General features: G+C 44.3%; 1 protein-coding gene and 1 pseudogene across 4 annotated transcripts in view; both read left to right on the top strand.

Moving 5' to 3' along the window:
- Positions 1–11,658, top strand: part of SLC9A7 (solute carrier family 9 member A7) — a 160,782-nt gene that overhangs the window by 97,997 nt on the left and 51,127 nt on the right. For all 4 annotated transcript variants that reach the window (XM_032756781.2, XM_032756780.2, XM_058441289.1 and 1 more), the window contains exons 6-11: positions 631–736; positions 1,117–1,258; positions 3,481–3,586; positions 6,086–6,174; positions 6,268–6,381; positions 8,686–8,797. In XM_032756781.2, the coding sequence (XP_032612672.1) occupies positions 631–736; positions 1,117–1,258; positions 3,481–3,586; positions 6,086–6,174; positions 6,268–6,381; positions 8,686–8,797 (669 nt within the window). The remainder of the gene's footprint in view (positions 1–630; positions 737–1,116; positions 1,259–3,480; positions 3,587–6,085; positions 6,175–6,267; positions 6,382–8,685; positions 8,798–11,658) is intronic.
- Positions 9,481–11,017, top strand: LOC116812209 (phosphoglycerate mutase 1-like; annotated as a pseudogene).

Genomic DNA, 11,658 nt, shown 5'->3' with positions numbered 1-11,658 from the left:
GCCTGGGCAACAAGAGTGAAACTCTTGTTGCCCAGGCTGGAGTGCAATGGTGTGATCTTGGCTCACTGCAACCTCCGCCTCCTGGGTTCAAGTGATTCTCCTGCCTCAGCCTCCCAAGTAGCTGGGATTACAGGCGTGTGCCACCATGCCTGGCTAATTTTGCATTTTTAGTAGAGATGGGGTTTCACCATGTTGGTCAGGCTGGTCTCAAACTCCTGACCTCAGGTGATCCGCCTGCCTCAGCCTCCCAAAGTGCTGGAATTACAAGCATGAGCCACCATGCCCGACCAAAATCTCATTAATCATTTTTATAATAACTTTTTATTTTAACCTTGGCTCTATTGAGCCAGAGAAATCAAAGAGATTTCAACCCATTGTTGAAGCCAAATCACATTGATTGTCATTATTTTTTGAAGTTCTGTAACAGATACTTTCAAAGTGTGATGGGATCACAGTGGAAAGCATAGTGTTTTCATTTCTGCCACAGATAGACAAGTCTATCTTTGACTCCCTTGCTATCCCTTGAATCACCCAGTCCCACCCAAGATAGGAATTGCCTCTATAAATCTGTAATCAGTATTTAAGGTGAGAAACCAAAACTAATTTCTGTGCTTTCGGCTCACTTTTCAGTGACTGTGCTGGCAATATTTAATGAATTGCATGCAGACGTGGATCTTTACGCACTTCTTTTTGGAGAGAGCGTCCTGAATGATGCTGTTGCCATTGTACTGTCCTCGTAAGTAGCAGTGTTTCTGCTGGAGAAGAGACACCCCAGTTTCCTCTATGCTTTGGGCTAAATTCAGAGGCTTATCTTAAATGTATTACATATTGAATTGGGTGTTTTTCTAAATGAGATTTATCAGCTTTGTGGATAAAATTACGTTGCTTTGTGTGCCCAGCAGCAATCAGAATGCTGACGCCAGCGTAACATGGTGGCTGCAGATTAAATTAAATGAATTTACCCTGAGCAATGCTGGCTGCAGATTAAATTAAATGAATTTACCCTGGCCAATGCTTGACAAAATGTAGATAGACCTATGTTTGTTGATATTTTCGGGTACCATAGTGTAAAACCTGTGCAGTCTTTTAAAACTGTCTCTTGTTTTTAAACTTTAGGTCTATTGTTGCCTACCAGCCAGCGGGACTGAACACTCACGCCTTTGATGCTGCTGCCTTTTTTAAGTCAGTTGGCATTTTTCTAGGTATATTTAGTGGCTCTTTTACTATGGGAGCTGTGACTGGTGTTGTGACTGCTCTAATATCCTTTTTGTAGTTTCAGCTCGGGCCTGGGTATGCGTGTGTGGCATTACACTTTCAAAAAGAAAGTTCTCAGCTGTTCTTTCAAATTGGAATCTTACATTGAGTGTTCCACTGGGGTGTGATGGCTCCTGAAATATGTCACTTTGGTGAAGCATGACGGTTGGGTCCCTAGCTGAGAGTCTGAGAAAATGTTTAGGAATGCAACCCTAGACTTCGCTCTGTCTTCACCTTTGCTTTTTCTCTCCCTTTCTTGTGATCCAGTTGGAGCATCAGTTTCAGAGGGGTAAAAAGAGCTGAGGAGGCAGGAGGAGACTGGGAATTAGGGACCACTGGCCGGGAAGTACTTTAGCCCCAGCTAGCTGCTGCCACCTGCTGTTCCAGGCCACATGGTGTTATGTGGCGATAGCTAGTTAGTGGCCTTCCGTAAGCAAAGGATGGCCCAGTATTTAAACAAACTAAAAAAACAACGTGTGAAAAGAGCAGGCATCCCTTCCATAGATGTGCTGAGTCCTGCATCATATCCTCTTTGGTGGGCATTACTATGTAATTTAAACCACATCATTCCAACATGTAATCGATATGGGAAAAAATAACAAAATTATGATAAAAATAATTAATGAGATTTTATACATTCAATCTTTGTTCCAAGCCTTTGAAATATGGTATGTGTGCCGGGCGTGGCGGCTCACACCTGTAATCCCAGCACTTTGGGAGGCCGAAGTGGGCAGATCACCTGAGGTCAGGAGTTCGAGACCAGCTTGGCCAACATCATGAAACCCTGTCTCTACTAAAAATACAAAAATTAGGCGGGTTTGGTGGTGCACGCCTGTAATCCCTGCTAATCGGGAGGCTGAGGCAGGAGAATCACTTGAACCTGGGAGGTAGAGATTGCAGTGAGCCGAGACCGTGCCATTGCACTCCAGCTTGGGCGACAGAGTGAAATGCTATCAAAAAAAAAAAAAAAAGAAAAAAAAGAAAGAAAGAAATACAGTGTGTGTGTTGCTCTTACAACACATCTCAATTTGGACTAGCCACGTTGTAAGTGTTCAGCTACCGCATTGAATAGCGCAGATTTAAATTGCTTTCTTCATAAGGGCCCTTTTGATGCCTTGGAGACGTATATTGCTCAGTGAAATCCCTCATGAGATGCTTCTATGCTGGCCGTGTGTCGAATGGCACTGTTACAAGAAGGATCTCTGGTCCCAAAAGGTGACACCAGCACCTGGTTGCTGCCTCAAGAATTATGTATTTCTTTCTTTCCTGTGCCTTCCTTAGGCACCTGTTGTGGACTCAGGTGGCCTCGGTGGTGCACAGGGGTCAGGGTCTCACAGGCCTCGTCTTCACAGCCCTGCTGGAACCAACCTAACAAGCCAACCTGATGTCATGACCGTGCCTCTCAGAACCATGGCCATTCAAGGAGCACAGAAAACTAGTTGCCAGTTTCTCTAGAAAGCTGAATTTTTAAAAGAACAGCCTTATTGAGATATAATTTATATACCATACAAGTCACCCATTTAAATTTAATGGCTTTTGGCATATTACATGATAATTTTTTTTTTTTGACGGAGTCTCGCTCTGTCACCCAGGCTGGAGTGCAGTGGCGCAATCTCGGCTCACTGCAACCTCTGCCTGCCAGGTTCAATCGATTCTCAACCTCCTGAATAGCTGGGATTACAGATGCGTGTGACCACACCCGGCTAATTTTTGTATTTTTAGTAGAGACGGGGTTTCAGTATGTTGGCCAGACTAGTTTCGAACTCCTGACCTCAGGCGATCCACCTGCCTCGGGTCCCAAAGTGCTAGGATTACAGGCATGAGCCACCACGCCTGGCCTACATGAGTAATTTTTTTAAATTGTGGTAAAATATAGCTAACGATATTTGTCATTTAACCATTTTGAAGTGTACAATTCCACATTCACAATGTCATGTAGCCATCCCCCTACTTTCAGAATTTTTTCATCATCCCAAACAGAAGCTCTGTACCCATTAAACAATATCTCCCTGTTTCTTCCTCCCTCCAGCCCCTACAAAACTTGTGTTCCACTGGAAAGCTTAATTTGTATTACTTAAGAAATCTCCAGCAGCTTTAGAGCCTCCAAAAAAAAAAGGTTGAAGGGAAAGGCTAGCCCTTTGGGGAGGGGTCCTGGGCTAGTGGAGTATGGTTCTTGGTGGCCCTGATACATGTACCTGGAGACAGGGTCCTTGACAGAATGCCAACGTGACTAAGTTTACCAAACTGCACTGCTTCCCCCTGCTGGAGACGGCACTGTTCTTCCTCATGTCCTGGAGCACGTTTCTCTTGGCAGAAGCCTGCGGATTTACAGGTAGGTTTTTTCTACTCTTGGACCACCCTTCCCCTCACTGTAGTGGGGCCTGTGGGAACTTGAAGGAAGGGAAGAATTCTTAGATAGCAGCTGCATGGAGTTTAACTGTTCAGCAAATGTCCGTATGAAGGATTGCTGAGCAAGGCTATTGTTCTGTCTTAAATGGATTGTTTACTTTCCAAAAAGCTAGACTTTTTTTAATTTTATTTTTTTAGAGACAGGGTCTTGCTGTGTCACCCAGGCTGGAGTGCAGCAGCACAATCATAGCTCATTGTAACCTCAAACTCCTAGACTCAAGGGATCTTCGCCCTTCACCCTCCCAAGTAGCTGAGACTACAGGCACGTACCACACCCAGCTAACTTTTTTATTTTTTGTAGAGATGGAGTTTGCTATGTTGTCCAGGCTGGTCTCAAACTCCTGACCTTAAGCGATCCTCCTACCTCAGCCTCCCAAAGCACTGGGATTACAGGCATGAGCCACCATGCCCAGCCTGAAAAAGTAGATTTTAATGATAAAGTTTATCATTCCAAAGTCAATTACATTTTTGAGTACTCATTCTAACTATAAGTAGATGTTAAGGTGCAAAGAATCTATTAAAATTTTATTTGTATATTTCCCTTGATTGCTATGTTATTTTACGAACAGTAGCAATAACAAGCAAAATATGTGTCCTTTAAAGGGTGATTTTGCATCTGCTCAGGTGAATATGAACACGGTTTTTCATTGTTGTGTCTCTGGGCTATTTAATCATTGTTTTTCAATATCACATTTTTATGGTGTCAGTTTCATATAGTATTAGTGTGGTGAAACGTGGTTTTACTTCCTCACATTCTTTCATTTTTAAAAAATCATTGAATTTTTCCGTTAGAAAATTCAAGTACAGTTCTGTACATAATCCAGGTACTTAGGATGTACTTTTATCACCCTTTCAAAATACTGTAGCAAATCTTTATATGCAGCATTACAACATGCCCCACTTCCTTACAATTTAAGTTATCTGTAAATGTGTAGGCAAAGTCCCAGGTGTGTCAGTTGTCTTGCACAACAAAATGGTTAGAAATATAGAAGATCGGGCCGGGCGCGGTGGCTCACGCTTGTAATCCCAGCACTTTGGGAGGCCGAGGCGGGCGGATCACGAGGTCAGGAGATCGAGACCACGGTGAAACCCCGTCTCTACTAAAAATACAAAAAAAAAATAGCCGGGCGTGGTGGCGGGCGCCTGTAGTCCCAGCTACTTGGAGGCTGAGGCAGGAGAATGGCGTGAACCCGGGAGGCGGAGCTTGCAGTGAGCCGAGATTGCGCCACTGCACTCCAGCCTGGGCGACAGCGAGACTCCGTCTCAAAAAAAAAAAAAAAAAAAAAAAAAGAAATATAGAAGATCGGGGCTTGGATAAATGGAATGGTACTCTTGGTCTATTTTGTCTGAAGCCGTAGACTGTGAAAAAATATAGGCCAGGCACAGTGGCGCATGCCTATATAATCCCAGCACTTTGGGGCCAAGGCAGGTGGATCCCTTGAGCTCAGGAGTTCAAGACCAGCCTGGGCAAGATGGAGAAACCCCATCTCTACAAAAAAATACAAAAATTAGCTGGGTGTGGTGGTGTGCACCTGTAGTCCCAGCTATTCAGGAGGCTGAGGTGGGAGGATCACTTGAGCCTTGGGGATAGAGGCTGCAGTGAGCCGAGATCATGCCACTGCCCTTCACTGAGGGATATATAATATATAATCCACTTTGTCTCAAAAAATATATATGTATATAAAGCATTAGTTTGAAATTCAGTTCATTCATTCTAAAAACAGTGAGGAATGTGACAAAAATTTGGATGGGCCCTCACAGTCTCTTTGAAGGAATGAATGCTATATGCCAACTACAGATGGTAGTTGGAGGAGTTTAGAGGAGGCAGGAGATACCCTTAAAACTGGAACAAGGAGGGGATATTGAGGTACTTGGCTTTGAAGGAAGGCAGGGTTGGGAGACAGAAAGGTTGGTATGAGAGGTGAGGGGTTGTAGGAGTGTTCAGTAGTAATAGGAAACTTTTTTTTTCTTTTTTTCTTTTCTTTTCTTTTTTTTTTTTTTTGAGAAAAGGTTGCACTCTGTCGCCCAGGCTGGAGTGCAGAGGCGTGATCATTGCTCACTGCAGCCTCGACCTCCCAGGTTCAAGCGATCCTCTCACCTCGGCCTCCCGAGTAGCTGGGCCACAGGCCCATGCCACCACATCCGGCTAATTTTTTGTATTTTTGGTAGAGATGGGGTTTTACCATGTTTCCCAGGCTGGTCTCAAACTCCTGGGTTCAAGCGATCTGCTTGCCTTGGCCTCCTGCAGTGCTGGGATTACAGGTGTGAGCCACTGCGCCTGACCCAGCAATAGGAAAGTTTCAAAAATATTCAGGAAGTTGGATATGCTAGGCTTGCCTACCTTAACTTTTTGTTCCAGCAGGGGTTTTTTTTCCCTGCCTCTTTTTTTTTCCATTGATTTTTTTGGGGGGTGTTTTAACAGGTGTTGTAGCTGTCCTGTTCTGTGGAATCACACAAGCTCATTACACCTACAACAATCTGTCGGTGGAATCAAGAAGTCGAACCAAGCAGGTGAGAGAGAGGCTTGGTACTCACGAGTTGCTTGTTAACACAGGGAAGGGGGAACTGCAGGGTTTAAAGCTTCCTTTTCCCTTCTCTGTGCAGCTCTTTGAGGTGTTACATTTCCTGGCAGAGAACTTCATCTTCTCCTACATGGGCCTGGCACTGTTTACCTTCCAGAAGCACGTTTTCAGCCCCATTTTCATCATTGGAGCTTTTGTATCCTTTTCGTGTTCCACCATTTTCTACATGCAGAGACGACCACGGTTGGAGAAGCTATAGTAATAATAGTCATAATAATAATATAAAATAACAATAATATAATAATATAAACTATCATGAAATAATAATTACTATTTCTGTTTTGGGTAGGTGACTAAGTCCATGCTAGTTCACAGGGTTTTTATGATGAAAAAAAGAAGGCTTAAGTGGCATTTCATAACGCTAAATGTATTTGACTTAAAGGACTGCATGTATTCCAAGATCATCCTTTCTGCCTTTTCTATGTAAGATGGCCTTTCTGTTAAACTGGTGCTCGGCAGGTGATAGTTTGTTTTGTAAAATGCCCTTCTTGGTGAATCTAAAAGTCAGCAACCATGTCAGTCTTCAGTGTTATTTTTGACAATTCATTGCTGTATGAATTCCAATCCAGGAGGTTCCCTGATTTGGATGACCCAAAAGTTCTGTTCCTCTTGCTCGTGACTACGTCCGCAGTATGGGCAGCTCTTCCTCACACTGCCCAGGGTTGCTTGCAGGCAGTGACCCTACTTTTTCTCAAGCTTCCCTGCTGCTGCAGATCATGGTGGAAAAGACTCTTTCTCCCCACCCCCACCAAAAAAAAAAGGAGAAGGAAAAAGAAAAATGAGGGGAAGAAAAGATAAAATAGAAAAATACTTGGTTCCTTGGTCTGGGTCCATTGTAAATGCAGTTTCTGGAAAATAGACATAGTTTGGGGGATTGGCTTCTCTCATGTGCCTAGCAGTGGATGGACAGCTGAGGGTTTTGCTCACTTGGCCTCAGATACTATGTTTTTATTAAAGCGAACTTTTCTGAGGCTTGATTTCAAGATACTGAGCACAGTCCCCTATTGCTGGACATTCACATTTGCCTTTTCTGAGGCCTCATGATTATCCTTAGATTTTGGAATGCTGGCAAAAAAGGAGTGTTTTTCTCTTCTGGGCTTAATTTATTCTGCAGGAATGACTGACACTTACCAAGCTGCTGGACAGTGACAGTGGCCTAATGCAATGCTGGAATCCTTCTAGTGTGAGAACTTCCTATGCTTAAACCGGTGGCTCATTTCTTGGATTTCCATGCTTACCAGACTAATAGCTAAAAATCTGCAAGATCAGTGTTTTTATTCTTTTTTGAGAAAGACCTTGCATGTTGTTTTGATTTGTATTCCTAGCATGACACCCTGTGAGAGATAGTGAGAGCACGGCCCTGTTTACAGATGAGGGCCTGGCAGAGGCCAAGCCGGGTCCTCTGCAGATCCTAACTGCTGCTTACCACTTAAGGACTTTTGTTTCTCTTCTGGGATAGAATGTACTTTATAAGCATTACCTGGTTCTTTCTGCTTAAAACAAAACAAAGAAAACGGAAGAAAAACAGGCAGTGTTTTACCCTGCAGGAGACAGAGAAGATAGTTCCGCCCTGGCTTCTGTCTGAAACAGCTGCAGCTCCTGCAGCTGGTGTTTTGCCAAAACGGAAGCACCCTGTTCCTCTGGCTCCCACAGGGGTTCCCTTCTCTGACCAGGGGAGTGTGCAGCTCTCTCAGTTGGGCACTATTCTAAACTCAGCAAGTGACAAAGGACCAGTTTCCCTGAATTCTTTGGTTTCCATAGCAGAGTTCCTTTTTCCATACTCCTTTTCCATTTCTTACATCTCCAAAAGACATTTTAGCTACTTAGGTAGCTAAAATACTCATTCCTATGAGTGATCTGAATGTCTTTTAGTGTTGTGAATATTTTAAGTTTCCCTACCTCTTATTTGCAGGCTCTTCCTGGCCATTAAAGTCTCTGATGTTTACTTGCGAATGAAGCCTGCAAGCGCTTATCCAGGAAACTTTTTCTTTATAGTTTGACTGCAGGATCAGCAATTTTTTTCTTCTAGTGCCTTTTCTTTTAGTAGAGCCCAACACACACTGTTTGCTTCTCTCAACTGCTCTCTTCTGCCGTGGTACTTTAGCTTATTTCTGGACTCCTTTTTAGATTAGATAGATAGATAGATAGATAGATAGATAGGTAGATATCAGTTGAATTAAATCAAGAAGTTACAACAGTATGTTTAACAAGCTAGAAATTATCTCTATGAATCAGGAGGTGGGGAAACTTGGCCAAATTAGTCCCATTTTGTTGCTGAGAAGCTTGTCTAGGGGGAAACTAGACAGCCAGGCTTCTTTGGGCAGCTCTCTGGACTATAACGAGGTGTCACAGCATTCCTAAAATTCTCTGCTCAGCTGGAGGTTGTGTGGAATGCCATTCTGGAAACTGTTGGGCCCTTAACCTCCTACCTTGTGGTCAGGTTGCCATCTTCCTGGGCAGAGCCGCGCACATCTACCCGCTCTCCTTCTTCCTCAACTTGGGCAGAAGGCATAAGATTGGCTGGAATTTTCAACACATGATGATGTTTTCAGGTAAAAAGGCGTAAGTGTAAAGAAAATGAGTTTTATTCAGCAGGTAACAAGAATATGATTAAAATATTGATAAAGTTCATAAAAAGACAAGCATTCAAGTCTCTGGTCCGTTTGTATCCCCTGCAGTGAGAAATAGAGAGATGTACATGTTCAATTGAGTTAGTGTTGATTTTGCAAACCGTACTACCAAATGTGAACATTCTCCCCTAAAATATTTGCGTTTCTGTTTCATCACTACCACTCAAGGGACCTGGAGATATGGTGTTGAAAGTGCTTGATTGTTTTCTAGAAGATCTTTGTAACCCTTAAGCTTCCTGAAGGGCGCCAGGTCTAGAATTAGAAGGAAAAGAGCTCCTGATGAGAAAGACCACTGGCCAAGTCACTCAACACCTTCCAGCCGCAGTATCCTCCCTTGCAAAATAATGAAATTGAACTAATTAGCTGAGGTCCCCCAGCTCTAACTTTCTGTGGAGCAAAAGAAATAAAATACACTCATGTAAGCAAGGGGGACCCAACACTGGAATTTAATAACTGTGATCATCCTGCTTAATTGACACTGTCTCCCACATGCCCCCCTTTTCCCTGTAAAGCTGAGAAGTCTGGAGAAGCCACTGAGGGGACAAAGGACAATAAAGAAAGCTGTGGAAGCAGAGTAAGGAGAGAGCAACTGGCATGAGTGGATGATGCAGTGAGGGTGGTAAAGCATCAGCTTTATGTAAACGAGACCCAAGTTAGAGCTTTTCTGCAGAACAGAGGGAGGAGAAGTTAGTTGCAAAAGGCTACTGTGACCCTTAAAGGCACCTCTGTCCTTTAAGACAGAGAGTGAGTTTCAGCCACCTTTACTGCCATGCAGTAGTTCTTGGGAGGCTCACAGAGTCGTACTAAAATCAAACCAACAGGCACTGCTCAGTAAAGCAGTCATTTTATCTCATGCTAGCTTGCCTCTGAACTTAGATACAGGTACAGTCCTCTAAGATGATTTCCTTTTACTCTGACAAACATTGATTGAGCATCCTCTTTTCATAAGCCACAGCTCTAGGTTGTGGAGCATGCAAAGACCAGCCTCCTTCATGGAGCTCACAGTCCGCTGCGGGGAGGCAGGTACACAAAGAGTTAATTTTCTTCCAAGAGAGGTTGGTGAATTGCACAAAAGAGGTCTGAAAGAAATGTGGACAGGAAGAGAATGGCTCAGGGCCATCTTCACAAAGGGAGTGGCCTTTTAGCTAGGCTTGGAAGAATGGAATTTCAGGAGGCAGCAGTTTGGGAAGGCAGAAAAGCGTTAGCATGCCTGGCTCGTTTAGGGAAGGGCAGCAGTCTGGTTTAAATGTCAGATACATGGAGTAATGCAGAAAGAGGGTGAGGTTGACCACCACTGCCGCCTACCAGCTGTTGCTGATCTGGCATGGCAAAAGTGCCTGGAACCTGGAGAACTGCTTCAGCGGCTGGGAGGACACTGCCCTGAGCCCGGGAGCCACAAGGAGGCGAAGTGTGGTGGACAGGCACTGCAAGATGCTGGCTATAAGTTCAACATCTACTTCACATCAGTGCAGAAGAGAGCGATCTGGACCCTCTGGACAGTGCCAGATGCCACTGACCTGATGTGGCTGCCCATAGTGAGGACTTGGCATCTTAATGAGTGGCACTCTGGTGGTCTGACCGACCTCTGTAAAGCAGAAACTGCTGCCAAGCATGGTAAAGATCTGGAGGCGCTCCTGTGATGTCCCACTATCTCTCATAGAGCCCGATCATCCCTTCTATAGCAGTATCAGTAAAGATCGCGGGTATGTAGACCTCATTGAAGATCAGCTACCCTCTTGTGAGGGTTTGAAGGACACTTCTGCCAGAGTTCTGCCCCTTTGGAATGAAGAAATAGTTCCTCAGATTAAGGAGGGGAAATGGGTACTGATTACAGCCCATGGCAACAGCCTCCCCAGCATTGTCAAGCATCTGGAGGGTCTCTCTGCAGAGCAGAACCTGCTGACTGCTATTCCTGTTATCTATGAATTGGACAAGAACTTGAAGCACATCAGGCGCATGCAGTTCCTGGGGGATGAAGAGACCGTGCGTAAAGCCATGGAAGCCGTGGCTGCCCAGGACAAAGAAAAGAGGGGTAAAGGCCAGCGGACAGACTACTTTCGCTGGGAACACCCTCCCTGCCCGTCCCTTCCTCTGCCCCTCCCCACTGCACATGTCACGCTGACCACATCTGTAGGCATCTGAAGTTGTAGCTGCAGATGGGTACCAGTGGCTCCCATTTTTCATTTCAGCCATTTTTCTCCTACATCCACTGTCTTCACACAATCTAGTCAAGATAGCATCTCCAGGGAGGGCACTGATTCTCAGTCCAAGCCCAGGGAAAACTCCCCTTATCCAAAAGAGTTGAGAGGTAGTGACTTGGGTTTTTACCAGGGCTTTGTGTACTAAGGACCTGCTTGAGTAGGAGATAGGGAGGAACCATGCTAAGGCATGGCCAATGAGGAGAAGCAAGAGAGCCTGTTTGCCCCCAGGAGCCAGTCCTGTGTTCTTCTGTAGTCAGGCCACTACCTGGAGGGCTCTAGTCATTCCAGTGGAAGATGAATGTAACCTGCATGGTGATGTAAAAAAAAAAACAAAAAACAAAAACAACAAAAAAACAGTTTCCTCCCTGACCCCAGAGGGGCTGGCTCTACTTGATGAGTGGGATCAATCCTGAATTAAGTTTCTGTTGCATTTATTTTACAAAAAAAACGTATATAAATAATACAAAACAAAAGTCCTTGTGGAGTTTCTAGTGGCAGTTGAAATAATCCCACATGTGATCATCAGAAAATAAACCATTCCTTATACCAATATGGCATAAGCTCCTTGACTTGTAAGGGGTA

Source organism: Hylobates moloch, unplaced genomic scaffold (assembly GCF_009828535.3).
Source record: "Hylobates moloch isolate HMO894 unplaced genomic scaffold, HMol_V3 SCAFFOLD_7, whole genome shotgun sequence".
Classification (NCBI taxonomy): Eukaryota; Metazoa; Chordata; class Mammalia; order Primates; family Hylobatidae; genus Hylobates; species Hylobates moloch.
This window is presented reverse-complemented; position numbering and strand designations above follow the sequence as displayed.